This window comes from Siniperca chuatsi, linkage group LG18 (genome assembly GCF_020085105.1).
Source record: "Siniperca chuatsi isolate FFG_IHB_CAS linkage group LG18, ASM2008510v1, whole genome shotgun sequence".
NCBI lineage: Eukaryota > Metazoa > Chordata > Actinopteri > Centrarchiformes > Sinipercidae > Siniperca > Siniperca chuatsi.
The window spans coordinates 6441915-6460361 of NC_058059.1; the positions used below are offsets into that span (position 1 = coordinate 6441915).

Below are 18447 nucleotides of genomic sequence, written 5' to 3' on the forward strand. Positions count from 1 at the left end.
CATAACTATGAATCCATGGTACTTGTCTGACTCAGCAGCAGTCTCTCCATCTTGTCCCTTCATTCTTCATATTAACTCTGTGCTCACAATGACAGCCCCTCTCACCCACCTTCCCCCTTTGACAGAAATTAGCAAGACGCCTTAGCAGTCTTGGCAGTAGCATGGAGACTGCAGTGGCTCCCTGCGCACTTCTCTGCAGTCTATGCTGGAAGCAAATTGTTTTTGTTTTTGCATGTGATACAAGGAAAAGAACCTCACAATATGAACAAAGTAATGGGTTGTGGATATGGCAGCAGGCTGACTGAGTCACTCCATGTGGAGGGAGAAGGCCAGTAGAGTAATTTTAGAAGGCTTCCTGGAGGGTGGCTTTATCAGTCCAGCCTGTGTTGTAATGGAGTTGCTGGGCCGGGGCAGGTCATAGCACACTTTCCCATAATGCACTTCACCCTCCAGTTCTCCCTGAACTCAGGAATGGGCGGTAACTCACGTGTTCCTTCCGGACCCCACAAATATAGTTTTTGTTTACGCTCATATTTTTAAAGGGCAGCAGTTACTCAAAGTAAAAACATTTGTATGAATTGGTGCTAACATGACATCTGAAAAGGCAAAAGAACAATACAGTGCAAAAGTGCAGTGTGTGAGCATATAGTAGATGAAATGATTGAAGGTCAGCAAAAAAAATGGGAAGTGTGTATTTTTTCTAGCGCCGGACAGATCTAGCAGGAAGTGCACGTTTCTGAAAGCGGAAGAGCTGAAACAGCTCTCAAGAAGAGTGATAAAAAAATGACACAGTTAAATCAGATGCATTGTTCTCGAGTATACACAGATGGAAGATTTGACCTTACTGTAACATTTCATAGCACAAGAGAACGGTTGAATTGTTGACGTTTTTGAGTCTATGAAAGGTTAGAAACTGTATCAGAGTAGAAAGCCTTTAGAGAATCAAAGATTTCATTTAAATTAATCTGCACTCCTTTCCATACCTCATGACAATACATTTAATTAATTTGTACATCTTTTCATGTCTCATGGCAGTAACCTGTTTATGTTTTTTACATATATAGATGTTGTTTGGTTTAGAGTACAGTTTTCGAGTATATTTTCTTTCTTTTTGGAATAAATCTACAATATATTAAAGGTAACAGAAGGTTAATCCAGCAGAATAACAAGTCTTTTAGGGACACCAGCCCTACTGCCTTACTGACACAGGCAGTTTGAGCTAATACCTCTGAACAGCTGCTGGTAGAGATTCAGGGCAATTCCTCAGCTCTTTCACAAACCTGCCTGCATCCAAGCTAACTAGCAACACTTTATCACCAGTACTACAGTGTCTATGCTCATTTGGAGAAGGAAGGCATATCTTTAATGGGGTATCTGCAGGTCTCGAAAAGTCTTGTAGAGCTTTTCCTTCAGTTTCCTCAACAACAAAAAAAGTCTTAGTTTTAATTTCCAAATGTCTTGAATATTTTCTCTTGCTTGGCTGCCGTAGGAAGTAATGTTAGTTATAAAATGGTTTTGTATCCAATTGCGGGCTGTCAGGAAACTTTAAATTAAAAGTGAGATTGGTGCAACGTTATATTGTACGTATAGGAGGCTGTTTAATCCTTTTTTATGGCATTTCAGTTGGAACCATCAGACCTAAGCTTCCTAGCTGCTAGCTACAACAGCTTGGAAGCTTATTGTGTCATAATAGGAAAGAAAACTTAAAAGAATGAATAATTTTTAATTGGTTAATTTTGGCCAGTATGATCGTGAAACAGGTATTCAGTTGCATTCTATGTGGTATTAAAAGTCGTAAACTTAACTTGGTGAATCCTGCAGAAACCCTGTTTAAAGATATAACAGAGCAAAAGCGAGACATTAAACCTACTTAGATCAAGAAAATACAATTGTGTTCCTCCCCCACCTCCTGCAAGGGGAACATATTATCACATTAGGGATTAGAGTAGTTGTGCCAGTGGAGGTGGGTGTTGTGTCTCTCTGCACAGTGGAGGGATGTCTACCCCTGTAGGGGTAGCCTTTATGTGGTGTATATTAGCTGTCTAATCCATCCACAGTAACTGTGTATGTGCGCGTGTATGTGTTTTGTGCGGGAGGAAAAAGAGAAAGCGTATGTGTTTTGGGAGTCAAATTAAGACCATATACAGTATAAGAGCTTTAAGACATCTGTGCTTAGTTCTCATTGACAAAGCTGTATTCTCTCTGACAACCACCACAGCAGCAATCCCCACATTCGCTCGTTTGTCACAAAGAGCTTATGAAGAGGACTCTGGGCCGACCCACATATGCTTTCGAAGCAAGGCAATATGTTGTAAGTGTGTGTGTGGTGGGCGTCAGTGAGTACCAGTGGTGTGTGTGTGTTTCTGCGAGCGTGAGCAGGTACATGGTTGGAAGTAGGGATGGGACGATATACGATTTTATCGCAGAAAAAACACTCAAGATAAGTTGATCGTGGTGAATTTCCATTATCGGGATAATCGTGAATATCCTCACTTGAAAAAGCTGTCTAGCTCGCTAACGTACAGTCCGATATTGATTTCCTGATTTATTTTGAATTGCCAAGGTTTGGCATGTCTCACTCTCTTGGCCACAAGGCTAGCAGTACTGTTTGATGACAGAAAAGTGCCACAGTGTTGTTCACGTTTTTTTTTTACTAAAACAGGTCCAAAATAGTACAGTTTGACTTTATGCTACAATGCCAGTTAGACTTTATTTTTGATGAAGGATAATTACTGTATTTCTTAAGTCAGGGGTAAATTATATATACTGATGCAATTGATGAAATTGTTGTCTGTACCATTTGACATCACGGTAGAGAAGTGAAAAATAGAGCCTGATTTTAAATAAATACATGAATTATCATGTAAGAAAGAACAGACTCACACAATGTTGCTATTTTTCGATTATTTCTTTATCCTTTATTTATGCAGGGGGGCCTTATGATTTATGATTATCTTATTTCAGATTGGTGTTTGTTTTCCCGAAAATTGTGATGCAATAAAAATGTAAGGTAATGTGATTCCAATATGTTTTAGTGTTTTAAGCATTTTAAGCATATTTTGATGATTATCATAATAATATCATGAATCGCAATTATTTTGGCCAGGATAATCGTGACATGAAATTTTCATATCGTCCCATGCCTAGTTGGAAGACAGTATGAATGAATATTGAATGTGTGTGGATGTGTGTGATTACTAAAAGCCATGTACAACACATGCAGTAGCCTCCTTAATAATAATTTGTTATGTGACACATTCAGTCTCTACGAGGAGATTGTTTGTCACAGTAAATGAGGCAAAATTTCCTCACAAAGGAGGCTAGTGTCTGTGCCTGGCTCAGTATTGATCACATGGCTCTGACACGTGTAGAAACAGGGCGAATGATCGGAGAAGATGATGACTTCATCCCACATCACATGTATCAGCTTGAGGTTTCTTGTTGCTCACTGTTGTCCTGCAGCTGTTTCAGGGCTTCCCCACTGAGCATCTACTAGGGGTCAATTCACAAAGTGTCACAAGCACCTGAGGCTGTGGGGGATTATGGGTGTGAGGATACTATTCATCCCAGCAATCACCCCTACTTGCTATTTAAATCTCACTGTCAGGTGGATGTAACATTAGGCGAGGTGTTGGTCACACTTTGGATCTGGGTTCAGCCTAAAGTACCCAGAATTCACCCCTCCAGGGCTTTGTTTGTGCTGGTGTGCCATACTGCAGCGATGTTAACTGTCTGTAAGGGCCATATTATACCTGTATATCTATGTCTGTCTTGGTGGTTGGAAAGAGTCCAGGTAGATCTATGAACCAGGGCCCGTATTTATCAAACACTAATCATCACACTAAAGAAGGAGTAAAAAAATCTTCGCTGAAAGTCGAGAATAAAACACATTTATCATGCGACTTAATCCCACTTACAGTAAAGTGCAGCTCTCAAGTGATCGCATGATTTATCACACGTATACTCAGAGCAGGACTACCCAATCAGGGACTCTGCATCTGCCCCAGTGTTCATTCTTTAAAAAAAATCCTTTTTAATAAGTTATATTTTATTCCACAAAAACATATGTGATTTAAATTTAAAAGTTTAATTTATTTGTGTGAAGGTCTTAATGCTTGTAGTAGTAATTAACATGCGAAATTGACAGCAATCCAATATATTTATAATAAATAAATATACAAATATGGATGAAACAATGTGAAATTGGCTGAAATGGAAACAAAAGGAAAACCAAAGTGGAGCAGAAAAGAAAGAGTGTAGCCCACCTCTGTCTCTGTACTGCAGTCATCTAAGATCTACTCTTAACCAACTTCAGAGACCTCTGGAGCTCTTTTAAATTTAAGAGCATTTTTAAGTTGTAAGAAATGTGATAAATAATAGCTTTTACTTAATTTCTCTTATACCCAGATTCATTAGAATATAGTCCATATCTGAACCACTACAAACAGAAAAAAGGCCCAAACGAGATCCTAACCTAGAGTTTATGAAGCATTTTTATTACTTATACTAACACAAAAAATACTCTCAGTGATATGCATGCATGTATGTAAGTGAAGCTTCACACATGTGGAAATGTAACAATGTAACGCCTCCCTCTCGCCTCTCTGGGAGGTGAGAGGGAGGATCACAAGGCGTCATAGTGAGGACCATAACAGGCCATTCCAGGTGGATGACTTGATTAGTGGACTAAAGTGAGTAGAGCTCCACAGTGCACCAGCCTGTGAGCCTCTAACAGGATTACAAGTCATCTGCTCCAGCTCTACCGGCCAAAGATTGTTAACCTGCTCTCTACTCTGTTCTTTGTATTCAAAACATAACCACATCCTCTCAAAAATCACTCAGCAGATGGTGTAAATGAGCTGTTAAAACACTTTTACAACCATGTCTTTTGTTCTTTTTGCTTGTTCTTTTACTCTACTTGCCTTTTAGTTCATAATTACTCTTTATTTGTTTTGTATCTTCATTCAGCCACTTTCATTTGAGATATATATATATATATATATATATATATATATATATATATATATATATATATATATATATATATATACCTGGATATGTGTAGATTTTTCTTCGTTACAAGTGAGTTTTGATACTTTGGTTTTGAAGGGGTCTCTCCAGCTTGTCTGCGTTCAGTATCTGCCTTCATGTCAACGTATGGATCTGCTAATGTCATACATGCTTTTGGCGCCCTCTGCTGTCTCTTGCGTGTCATTGTAATGGCAGCAGAGAGGGATCAAGAAGTAAAGGGTACATCCGTCCTTGTCGCAGTCATTATCCCTCTACTTCTTTCTTTACATTTATTTTCACTTGTCTTCCCTTAATTTTTTTCTCATTCAGTACTTCATGCTTGTGCAGTTGGTTGGCCTTTTTGCCAATTTATTTCTCATTTTTCAGTAACCCATCATTATACAAATGTTAAACTTCACCACATTAGAAAAGAATGGGGAGTTTATAGCTGAAACTGTTGCTGAAAGAGCTTTTTCATAATTGAACTAGCATATAAATCCTGATCCTTCAGATACCCTCTTTTCCTTAGATGGTGAAGTTTGGCAAAGCAAAGCGATATCATAAAATACATGTAAACAGTTTTTGTTTAAAGGAAAATGAAACAAATGGCCGTAATATTCTCCTGATGTTGACTTTTGTCTGTTGTCTCTTTCTCTCTCCTGCTCCTCGCCATTTCTCTCTTCTCTCCTCCCATGAAGCTTTCTCTCAAGCTGGTAAGCATGACCGTATAACTGCACGACCATAGCGGCATGACCATAGCACGCATGTCACGTCCTCCCAGTAACACGTTGTTAATAACGTTCTGTACGCCGTTATGTTTTTGTTGTGCTCTCTTTTTTATTTTTGGATTTAATTTAATAATTTAATTTTTGCTGTGACACAACGATGGACCTCAGACTCATGTCGTTGTCTCATTTGTATGTTATTTTGTTGTTTGTTTGTTTTTATGTCGTGGTTGTGTTACCGTCATGTCTCTCCCAAACTGTGTCTGTGGTCTCTGTGGTGCAGATCACACTCAATTCCCACGTCCGGAATCTCATTGAGGTGATCAGATTTACTCTATGTTTTATCTGTCCGTCTCTTAGTCTCACTGGTAGTTCTTCTTGTCTCAACAAATCGTATGTACTTGTAACAAATACTAATCTGATCTTATGTTGTAGTTGCTCACTCATGTCCTTACACTGCATGCCAATTTCATTATATTATATTATTTATAGAATGCTGTTCTGTAGAGCTAACATACTGTAAGTGAACTGTATGATGGGCCTCCACAGAATCTCAACTATTCATTAATATCTTCCTCAGAACGAGAGGCACTTTGAGTATTAAAGGAATAGTTTAACATTTTGGGATATAAACGTATTCACATTCTTGCTGAGACTTAAATAAGAAGGTTGATATAACTCTCATATCTGTGCACTAAATATAAAGCTACAGCCAGCAGATACTTAGCTTAGCTTAGCATTAACACTGGAAACGGGGAAACAGCTAGCCTGGCGCACTCCAAAGGTATAAAAATGTGTCTACCAGAACCTCACCAGAAACTCACTTAGCATGTTATAGCTTGTTACCTTGCACCATTTTATTCGAGTGTCCAAATTCTGACTGTGAAATGTATACTCCGTATATAGCCCTATATAAAAATGTGTATATGTTATAAAATAATTCCAACAATGGAACAAAAAAAGTAGTGTCCAAGGCATGTACACTGCTTTCTGATAACAGTCCCACAATTCAACGCATAGCAATTCATAGATGTGAAGATTACCGTTGTGCGACTCTACACCTGTCAGTGATGATGCAAAATGATGATTAATAAGTGTCCGAAATCTCAATTTACTGCTTACAACTGAGTACATTACTAAGTGTTCAGGAAATGAGCAGGATGTCACTTCTCCCGGTTCACCTTTGGGCAGAGCCAGGCCAGCTGTTTCCCCCTGCTTCCAGTCGTTATGCTAAGCTAAGCTGACTGTCAGCTGGCTTCATATTTAGCGTGCAGACATTTGATTGTCTCTCTGCAAGAAAGTGAATATGCGTATTTCCCAAAATGTACTAACTAAGCTGACATTGTAATGAAAATTAGGCCTTTTCATGATTTTTGGTAATTTCAATATTTTCTATTAAGTTTTTATTTTTCTAAATTTATACCTGATTCTATACAGAACAATCAATTTGTAAATTCTTATCCATCCTAAATGTATCATACTACAAAAAACAAATTACCTAATGTTTGCCCATAGTTTTATTTTTTCTTGGGGTACATAGAGAATGCAAAGACTAATACATGACTTCTGTACTGTAACTTCACTCAGAAAGGAGCATTTCTCTGCATGGTGATTGACAAATCTTTCTTATGTTGCATGCCTGGTAAGTGTTGCGTGCTGATACAGGGAGAAGGGGTAAGGTGGCCATGGTAACCTATCTGCTGTGTTTGACCTGGCTCATGTGCAGTGAATCCTGACCTCAAGTCTGTAGCTCCAGCAGATATATCCTGTGGTGCCGCCGTGACCAATCTCAATGAGATCCAATCAGGCCTTGACCTATTCAGTCCAGCACGTTTTTTCTTAATTGACAGGACTAAAGCAACAGTGCAATAACACAATTTTCTTTCTTTTTCAATGACAGACCCTATGGACCCTATGGAGCCCCAAAGAGTTCAATATTGAATAGACAAATAAGACTTTCTGAAATAAATTCTTCATAATGTAAGATGTTATAATGATAAATGATTAAAATTCAACTCATTATTATGTTAATGTTATTTCATCATTATTATTTCTATAATAACATGGTTTTATTGGAGTTCATTTCTATCAGCCATTATCAGCAAGCAGTGTGGCTCTCGGGATGGCAATGTCAGTCGGTCCGGTGAAATATTTTGTACAGATATTCATGGTCAGAGGATGTAGCCCACTGACTTCGGTGATCCCCTGACTTTTCACCTAGTGCACCATCAGGTCAAAAATGTAATTACTTACTTACTTTGATTTATGACCAAACACCTGCAAAACTAATGACATTCCCATCATCCCATCAACTGTACTTTATGTTTAGTGCTAATTAGAAAACTAAGATGATGACCATGAAATAAAACCAGAATTCTGAAAGATCTATAATGTAATAAAAATGAACTCCAGCAAAACTCTGTTAATATAAGAAAATAAGTTATGAAATACATTTCATAATAACGAGTTGAGTTTTCATTTATATATTTAACTTTATTTCATTTATATATTTATTCATATGATTATTTATTTCATGATTATGTTTTTATTTATTTTTTAACTCTTTGGGGCTCCATACAGACCAGCTAGCACTATGGTAAAGCAAGTTTCAGAATATTGATTATGTCATTATGTCCACAGAAAGTTCGAGAGACTCCCGAGAAGTGTGACTCATCAGTTCAGTGTTACAGACTGGAAACTTTCTCATCAGGAAATATGACTGTTGGCCAGCCAAAAAACCTCTCACTCTCACAACCTCCATTTTAAGAACACACAGTCCTGTTGGAGAACAGTCAGACATCTTTAGACCCATTAGCTAGCTCACACTGAAACACTATATGAGCAATAATAGGATGTAGCAAATACTTTATTACATTTTCGATGCATTCACAGAGAGCACTAGATTAGGCGCGGCGACTGAATGGGTGAAAGTCTTTACACAGACAAACATCCCAACTCTCAGTGAGTGTGTGTTAGAGAGCGGGTTGCAGTATCTCCTTCAGGTGAATTATGTGGTTAGAACATAACCGGAGGCTCCATTTATGGAGCTGTTATCCATTTATCCCTGAATCTTGATTCACGGGCTTTACAGCAAAGGGAGATACTGCACCTAACTAGAAAAGATCCCTGTTAAAACAGCAACTCAACAAATGAGTTATGAAAGTTGCATTTCCTTATCTTATGGTTTCTCTCTATCTCTTTCCCATTTGTGTTTCTTTGTTCTGCCTCTCTTCCTCCCTTTTGTTCTCTCAGGGCTCTGGACCAGAGGACTTCAGCCACCTGCCACCAGAACAGAGGAGGAAGAAGCTGCAGGGAAAGCTAGATGAACTGAATAAGGACATTCAAAAAGAAATGGACCAGAGGTAAATTTAAAATTACATTTACATTACATTTTCCCTCCTGTATATGACAAGCGGTATTTGTGTTTACCCCGTTATCATGCAACACAAATACTGACTTCAGTCATTTCTTCTCCCAGGGACGCTCTAACTAAGATGAAAGACGTGTACGTGAAGAACCCTCAGATGGGAGACCCAGCCAGCGTAGACCCCCGGCTATCAGAAATAGCCCAGAACATCGAGAAGCTCCAGTTTGAAGTTCAGAAATTTGAGGTTAGTTCAGTGCCAGTCTGAGCTCTCGTTTCTGCACGAGTGTTTGTGTTGGCGAATCCATCTTGTTTGGTTTATATGAGACAGTAAATAATGAGGAGTTCAAACACACAACTCCAGCTGGGGTAGTTCCAAAGACGTCTGCCACTCGTCCATATTAGGAGAAGATGTGTTGCAGCTGGAGGGGCTGGCTGCATGTTCCAGCTCTGTGAAAGGAGAGAGGAGTCTCAGAACAATGGTCTGGTTTAACCCTGTATATAAATGGCAAACACACTGGAGTGTAAGGCAGAGGTGTTCCTCCTGTGAAGGTTCTTGCCAAATGTAAAGGCCATCTGATTCACAGGAGAAAAAAAGTATTCCACGATGCTTGAAATAAATTTCAAGTCGTCACGTAGGAAAAAAGATAAGCTCCAGCCAACACATACATAACGACTGTGTGTGTTTCAGGGCTGGTTAGTTGAGGTGGCGGAAAGGATGCCATCCAAGAGTGATACACATCGAAGAAGTGGACTCTATGAGACCCAGAATAACACAACAGTGGGCAACATCACAACAGTGGGCAACAACTGTGCACAGGACAGAGAGAGGTATGGTATACTCAAACAAACGACTAAACACTTACATGAAACTTCAATCCCAGACCACACAGTTGTTACACACCTTAGTTTTTCGGAAGAAAACTATGTATGTTTTCACAGTATATTTACTGTGTGTGTGTTGGCCCTTGAGCAGCCCGGATGGCAGCTATACAGAGGAGCAGAATTCAGAGACTCAGGTCAAAGCCAACATCAACCCCAACCCCACCTCCACCACGCCAGAGTTCGACGATGAGTTTGACGATGAGGAGACCCTGCCCACCATCGGCACCTGCAAAGCCTTGTACCCATTTGAAGGTAACTACAACCACAAATGTTGTAAACAACAAGAGTCAAACCCCACACAACGAGCTCAACAATTTTGCTAATTTTAAATATTTCAACGAACATTTGCCTTTTATTAGTCAGCTGCTGCTGGTAAGATCTTTCTGGAAACAGGTTGAACAGGGACCTGACGTTTGTGGATGCAGGGGGAGGAATGTGATTACTCTGAATGAGGAGTAGTAGAGGTGTGACCTTTCTGAGGAAATGTGTGGAGGAGGAGAGTGGACAGAAATATACTAATTTCCCCGGTACACTATTATACAAAATCGAATCTGATCGAACTCAAAATCTTTTTGATCTTTTTTTGTGACTAATTTTTTAAATTAAGTTTAACGTAATGTATAGTAATAAAGAGGGATGGATTTTGTACACAGGGCCATGTAGTCAATCACCCAAAGACAGCAAAGGAAAGCCAACAAATCGGCAACAACAAGAAATACAAGCACAAGCAAGAGAGGTCATGACTCTAGATGGCCCTGTTTCCTGGTCTAGATTATCAAAGCCTCTAAGCATTACAGAGTCAGCATAAAAGGAAAAAAGAAGTATAGCCTTAAAATGAAGCAATTGTGACCCCCCTCGTGACCTTAGTGTGGTCGAGGGTTGTGAGCAGTGATTTTCCATCTCTCATTTGAAGGAATTTTAGAGGCCTGAAAAGGTGAAAGTATCCAGTATTTTACTTTTTGTTAAGGATTTGAATAGGCCCTAAAAGGTAAAGTCATCAAGTATTTTACATAGCCTATTTTAAGGATTTTTAGAGACCGAAAAGGTTAAAATATCTAGTATTTTACAAGAAAAAAAGCAAAAATTAGAGAAAAAAATAAACAATTTTCTGTAACAGATTGTTTTCGTTATACCTTTAATCATGTGGTAATCCCTAAGATTTATCTTGGGACCCCTTTGGGGGTTCCTGACCCCCAGGGTGGGAACCTCTGGTCCAATGTTCAATTTAATATTCGGTAGGGTTAGAACCATGAAGTCCTGCAGTTGCTAATTCAAAATTTAAAATATCCAAAAATTAAAACAAACATTCTCTTACCTGCTGTTGTACCAATAAATAATACATGTTTTTTCACAACTTTTTCAATACTGTCGTAGTTTTTTCACTACGACAGATTAAATGAAGACGTGTCATTAAGTAGTAAGACTGATTGTGAGCATGCGATAGTTTTGCCCAAAACTGGTGTTAAAAAAGTCGCGACTTCCTTCCATAAGAGGTGGCCTGGAGGCTAATTTTGCAGATTGATGTTATGCTTTCATTGATATACAGACTACTGTGGTTTATGTACAGGTTAGTCTACTTACTCTGAAGGCTAATGCAGTTTTCCGAGCAGCATAATGACTATCTTGCAGTATTAGCAGCAGTTTTTTGCTTTGTTTTCAGGAAACCTGATTTACAAATGAAGCTCTTATCTACGTTCAAGGTAGTTCCTGCAAGTGTACAGGGTAGACATTTCTTATTCGCTGTATTCATTTCTCGTATCTTGCCTTTTCTCTTATTTCTCTTTTGTTTCCCCCCTCTTGCAGGTCATAATGAGGGTACTATCGCCGTGGCAGAGGGCGAGCTGTTGTACGTCATAGAAGAAGACAAAGGAGACGGCTGGACACGAGTGCGCAGGAATGAGGACGAGGAGGGATACGTCCCCACATCCTACGTTGAGGTTTTTTTGGAAACAAATGCCAAAGGTGCTATGACATACATTTAACTCAGCAAGTGTGTTTTTGTTACTTTGAGTCAGTTTCCATTCACTGCTATATGAGTGGGCCAAGTTATGGACATTGTTACTGGTAGTTCAGATAAGAGAATACCCCCCACACACACGCACACACACACACACTTCCTGTCTCTCCCAGAGGGAAGGACCAATCAGATTTGTCAATTTTGAGTTGGAACAGTTGTGGCAGATAGTGTGAGTGTTTGTGACTGTATACTATTCTTGAACTCTGAACAAAACATTTCGTAATGTTTAGGAAATTACACTGAATGCTAGCTGAGCCAGATGGATGTACAAGAGGAGTGTGGAAAGAAGCTTGTAGGTCCTCACCTCCCATTCACTGCAGCACCACCTAGTGGCCATACAAAATAAATAATGACACCCCCCCAGTCAAAGCTTAGCATGATGGGACGAATCACCCACTGACAATGATTACATGTACATTTCAAACGCACAGTACTTGATTTTTTGTTTTGTTTTTTAATGTTTTTTGTTCTTCTTCAGATTATTGTGTTCCACTCAAATTAACATTAATCGAGATCTGATCCACAACCTTATTCAAATATTTGATTCAGTATGGTATTATATCAGTAAACTCAGCTAAGTGAATGTATGCACCATCTGAAGTGACAATGAACATCAAGTGAAAGTCATCACGCAAGTTATTGTGTTTTGGTCACTTGTACCTAAAAAGAAAGCATGCTCGATGTGCAATCATGCAAATGTAATTTAAATCTGCTGTAAAATATGAATACATTTAAAAAAATATTTTTGTAGGCTAAACAGAAAAAAAATTGTTGCATGCTGTAGATTAATCACAGTGCCGTAACAACATCAAAAAGTTGTTAAAGAAAGTATTCTCCCCTGGTTAGGGCTAATTTTATAAAAATTATTGATCAAATTAGTAAATAATAGCCCCCTTAAATTGTGTTTTCTTTTCTTTTTTAATCCACCTTTTGATAATGATAGTGTTCGGCTGTTCTGGTCCTTTTTTCCAGGCCAGTGGTAAAGCAATAAAGGACTGAGAGTTAGCTGTACTAAGCTATATGGTGAGACTGGGCTGAAATATGGAGCTGGTCACGACTTTTAAGCTTTGTGGTTTCTTGCATGGGTCTCTAAGCAGCACCTCTCTGAATGGTGCATTTACTGTAAAAGCATGGTGTGTGTGGCCTCTGTGTCATTTCACTTTACTGCTACAATAAGGCATTCTGATTGGCATTGACTCAGAAATCATCTCTTTCATAACTCATTGAGTAAGCCTTTGTTTAACTTGCGTTCACACTTTTTAATCAGCTTTGATAGCTTATTACTGGCACAGCATGGGGTTCTTATGTGCAGGATGTCATTTTACATCAGTGCTGTAAATACACGTTTCATGCCTCCTGTAATTTTAATTGAAGAATGTTTGCAATGCGGTGCATGGTGCAGCATTTGTGGGATGTTTGTCCTTGTCATGACATGTTTTCAGCATGTTGTGACAAAGTAAAGTGGCTGCATTCTAATATGCATTCAAGTCAGATGAAAACTAAAGTGGAATAAGCTGAAAGGTTCTTAGATAAACAGACACATCTTCGGGTTAATGGAGGTCTTTCACACATACAGTATGTGCAGATTACATTCATTCTGACACCACAGTATTGTCTGTCAGTTCAAAGTAGTTTCATATAGGCAATGACTTCTTTCTTCCTCCTCTCCATATCTGAGTATTTGGGTTGCTGTCTTTTACTCGGTTTTCCTTTAAAGCTATCTAACTTTTCTTTTTGTCATTTTTCTTTTGTTTGTTTGTTCAGATTTCCTTTTTTGAATTGCAGATTCCTAAAAGTGTGAGGCTGGCTGAGGAATGGGCAGGGCAAGCAGCCTCGGAGAAACCACCATGTTCCTCATGCGCTCACAGAATCAGAGAGAGAAAGTGAAAGATGACCTGAATCTAAAAGAGAGTGACGGCCGATTAGAACGCATCTCAATTTTTCAAACCATTACAAAAATATATATATATATCGGCAGTGTTGCGCTTCCTCTGCAGAACTCTGCGATGTGAAGCGACGATAAGAGAAATCCATTAAAATTTTAGCGCTCATAACCCATTCCATTCTTAACACCCATACAGCAGCCACAACCACAGTATACAATTTGCTGTTTGTTGTTTTTAGCAAAGCTTTGCTTCTTAATGTAACTAACTCCGCTTGCACCACCCGCGGTCATGAATGTGGCTGTTGGCTTCCTCACTCTGTTTTTCCTTACCTTTGCCCCCATTGCACACACACACACACACACACACACACACACACACACATGGCAGAGGGTGTGGTCAGAGACAGGACGGCGACCAGCAGGAGCCTACAGACAAAAGGCCAGCTGTCAGACACATTCATCCAGTGGTGTGTGAGTCGTGAACTCACTCACTCACTCAGAAGAGAATCATCCTGGGCTCATCTACCTGCATCTGGTTCTTAAAAAGCTCATGTCCACCCCTCCCACTAAAATCAGCTCCATATTTGCAGGTTTCACCCAACTGGAAATGGAAGAAGTGATGGTGCTAATCATCTGTTTGTATGCTATGTGCTTCTGGTTTATGTTGTGTGTTTGTTTGATCCGAATGCTTGTACGTATGTCTTATTTTAAAGGTCTTGTGTGTTGTAATGTCCCATTTTCTCCGCAACACGATCACCCCCACATATCCAGGACCAACTGGAGGGAAAAGAGATGGATGATGGGTCATCACTCGCCATCACTCATCCTACAAATTCTTGTCTTGTCACTGGTGCCTGTTCCTCTCTCTGACCACAACCCCCTCCCTCCCCCCCACCTCGACGGCCCTTCCTTCCTCAGGCGGCTCAGGCTATCCCTCGGCTGCTTTGAGCCCCCCTTTTTTTTGCAACAGCTCTGGGCGGGGGGCCTCTCAGCGTTGTGGTGTGCTGCATGCTTGCCCTGTCTTCCTCCTCGCCCCTCTGCTGGCAACCTGGAGAAGGTGGTGGGGGTGTTTGGTAAGCTTACGCCCCCTTGCCTCCAGCCTTTCTATTCAGTTAACCCTCATTGCCTGGTCATACTGTTTGAATTAACCTGAATGCTACTGTTTGGGTTCAGTGCCTGTGGTTCATTATCTTTTTTCTTTTGTTGGTTCAGAAAGCATGTTTTCCTGTTTTTAACAGCGAGTGAGTGATCTCCTCCTCCCAGAGTTCCCCAGTTTAATCTCAAAACTGTCAGTAAAGGATGATAGGGACCCGAAATGTTGTTTTCTGAATGATCTTATGCATAGGTAGGTCATGGATGTCTTGTGCATTTGTTTTACTGTAAGTACACAGTACAGTATGTATGTAAAAATGTTATGTGTTTTGATCTGAGTGTCTAACGCAAGTTGTTGTTAGTTTACAGTTAATCACCTTGTGGAAATATCTCCACTCGATCCAAGCAACAGTTTACCCAAAAATAAAACCTATGAAGATATGATTTACACCTGATGTTTTTAGGATGGTCCACTTAACTGTCTACTGTATATGAAAATATACTGTGATACACATTTTCCTGTGAGTTTGTGACTGAAATGTGACCCAGAAACACCTGTTGTGGGCCTTAACTGGGTTTCTGAGGGTAAGAATGATGCTGATGTTAGCTGTGGTATGGTGAAAGGATTAAGATGCGATTATCTCAAAAGTTTTGGGGGCAAATTTGAGAGTTTTTATAATCATGAAACTGTCAGACGAGAGAAATTATGTCCACTGATTCTCCCCTGCTCAATGGCACATAATGTACGTGATTTTAACATTTTTGCTTTATATTTGCTGATGTTGAGTTTGGATTCAGCTAATTTTCTTTCTTTTTTTTTTAAGATGGAAATCTTTGTTGTAGCTTATTCTGCCTGAATGGGACTAAAATCCCTTAAATGCAAATATGAGTAAGAATTACATTGTTTTGGATGAAGCCATTCTTAAACATTCATCTGATGCGGCATATTATGAATACTTGTTAAATGGAGGAGTGATGAACATATTGACCATTTGGACTCGTGATGGAAGGAATGATCAAGTCTCTGCTGAATCAAGCTTAAAAATACCACGTTTACTTTTTACCACCCATCGCTCGATATGTCAAGATATCAAGCCACTTTTGTTTCTTTAATTGTTTTCAGCGATAAATGACAAGATAAATCTGATGAGGCACAGATCACTGCTTTGAGGGCAGCGGTAGCTTTATAGTAGCCATCTGCCTGCCAGTTCTCTGCAGTGAGACCACCACAAACCTTTTAGTGGATGCCCCGGAATAACCTGCCTGTACAGTGGAAATGGCACGTTGGAATTAGAGAGAATATATATGAATATATAAATAAAGTTTAAAAAGGAAAAACATCTATTTTAACTATTGGGAGTCTTACCATTACTTTATCTGCTTTGCAAAGTAAGACTTCTTTTCCTTTGTAAGGTCTACCAAATGGTGTGTTTTGCACTTTTTTGTTTGTGTTCCATTTGGTAGCCCATGCTTGTGTTTTGGAGCACTGAATACTTTGTATTGTGTTTACTGTGCCAATTAAATATGCCTGAAAAGTTAATGATGTGTTTCTTGTGTCTTTGTTTTCCTTCCCTTGGGTATTTAGACACAATCAAGAGCCACGATCCCAAGGTATCAATAATGTCCAACAGCAAGAAAAATTATCAACAATTATTAATTTGTGTTTATGAGAACACACTATAGATGTTTGTAGACCGAGTAATCAAGTCTGATTATAAAGGTTTGTGATTTAATTAAGTGGAGATTACTCTTAACAAAAATTCCCCAAATGTCCCTACTCTTTAGGTCTCTCTTGTATATGTGCTGCTACAAAAAATAAATATTAATGGTTAATCTGTCAATCATTTTTTATTAATGTATTACTTGTTTAGTGTATTACTTCTTTTAGTAGTTCTGAAAGTCCAAGGTGACGTCTTTACATGTCCAAAACTCAAAGATAGTCCATTTAAATTCATGTTTGAGACTCACAATAGTTGCCTGTTTATTTTCTGTTTAATGACAAATGGATTAATTGACAAATTATTTCAGTTCTAGTAGTAAACATACACAGTTGGTAAGAACATAGGCTTACTGCGTTGTTGACAGGTTATATAAATACATACATCTTCCATTCATATGATGAAAGGGCTAACACTGACATTAACATTAATCTATACAGTCAAAATAACTAATGCACAAAACTGTTTTCCATAGAACTTCACTGATTTTAAATTCACAGCTGCCTGTAGTTTACCTCATTTCTACTTTTTAGCCGTCATTAGCAGGTCACTCGCTTGAATTTTGTTCAGAAAAAGCAAATCAAATAAACAGTCTACATCTACTGTATAGAGCTTACAGTTTACAGTATCTCAATGTATCAATCAATTGTATTATACTGTAATAGATCGATATGGTTATAGAAGGCTTTGTAAACAGAAACAAATGAGTGTCATGAAATGTAGCTTAGGGATTTAATTCTGAAGGCATCGCTTTTGACACTAAATACCTGACTATATACTGTGTGGTTGAAGCAGCAAACTCAGGATGAACGTGATTTGGATGCAGTTCCCCCTCTTGGCCATCAGATGGTAGTCACGTTCCACCAAAAGTTGTAACCTTGATAACTACAAAGGAGTATCCAAGTGCTTTTTTTTCTTTTTATTGCACTATTTTTCAGTGACAATGCAGCGCTTTTTCAGGCACTGACATGACAAAACTACCAGAAGTGGTTATTGAATTATGCAAACTGCACCTCAAACAAGCTAGCTCTTACCTCTGTGTTTGGTTTCAGTTGGCTTTCATTTTAGTCTGTTAATTATGTTTAAGTCTCACTAAAAGTCTCCTTCAAAGTGTCTTTCTCATACACATTGACATTATTCTTGCTAACCACTCTACTGTTGTTAGATTGAATTTGACCATCAGACAACACAGCAGTCACATGTATTGATCTGGCCACCAGAGAGATCTGGATTGCCAATTGATTCTGGCCCACTGAGCTGCAGCTGTAGTCCCAGCCCCACAGAAATATGCAGGCGCATGCTATGCAGCAGATGCAGCACCCACCTCCTCCAACACACTTTCAAACAGCCTAATTGGCCTTTGCTCCCTGGAACCCAACATGCTGCACTGTACAGTGGCTCAAAATGGCTAAAGATAATGAATTGTTTCAGTGAATCCTGTGGGGCGAGTGAATTTCCCTTTCCAAAATGATTCAGAGCTATTTTCACTTTTTCTACTCATCACTTTACATTATTTGCAGGAGTTAGCCTAGAATGGCACATTTCCATCGGTGGTCCCTGGTCAGTTATTAAAGATAGCAGAGGTAAAATGAATATTTAAACTCTATGAATACAGTTTGCAATAATCAAACTTTATGAAGACATTCACAAACGTGCGACATCTTTGAAGGCATCGAAGTGCTAAAATAGACACCAAAGAGATGAAACAGACAAGCAGAGATCAGTAAGAGGGTTGGAAAATACAAAACACC

General features: G+C 39.1%; 1 protein-coding gene across 41 annotated transcripts in view; it reads left to right on the plus strand.

The window, feature by feature from the left end:
• The window catches only part of LOC122866136 (formin-binding protein 1), a 66873-nt gene extending 50355 nt beyond the window's left edge, over nucleotides 1-16518 (plus strand). For 9 of the 41 annotated variants that reach the window (XM_044175385.1, XM_044175389.1, XM_044175391.1 and 6 more), the window contains 8 exons: nucleotides 2219-2311; nucleotides 5709-5723; nucleotides 6019-6054; nucleotides 8988-9097; nucleotides 9214-9346; nucleotides 9791-9930; nucleotides 10064-10236; nucleotides 11788-13780. In XM_044175385.1, the coding sequence (XP_044031320.1) occupies nucleotides 2219-2311; nucleotides 5709-5723; nucleotides 6019-6054; nucleotides 8988-9097; nucleotides 9214-9346; nucleotides 9791-9930; nucleotides 10064-10236; nucleotides 11788-11966 (879 nt within the window). In that variant the 3' untranslated portion in view covers nucleotides 11967-13780. The other 32 variants (XM_044175422.1, XM_044175401.1, XM_044175403.1 and 29 more) reach the window with 16 other exon arrangements.
• Nucleotides 16519-18447: the final 1929 nt, after the last annotated feature.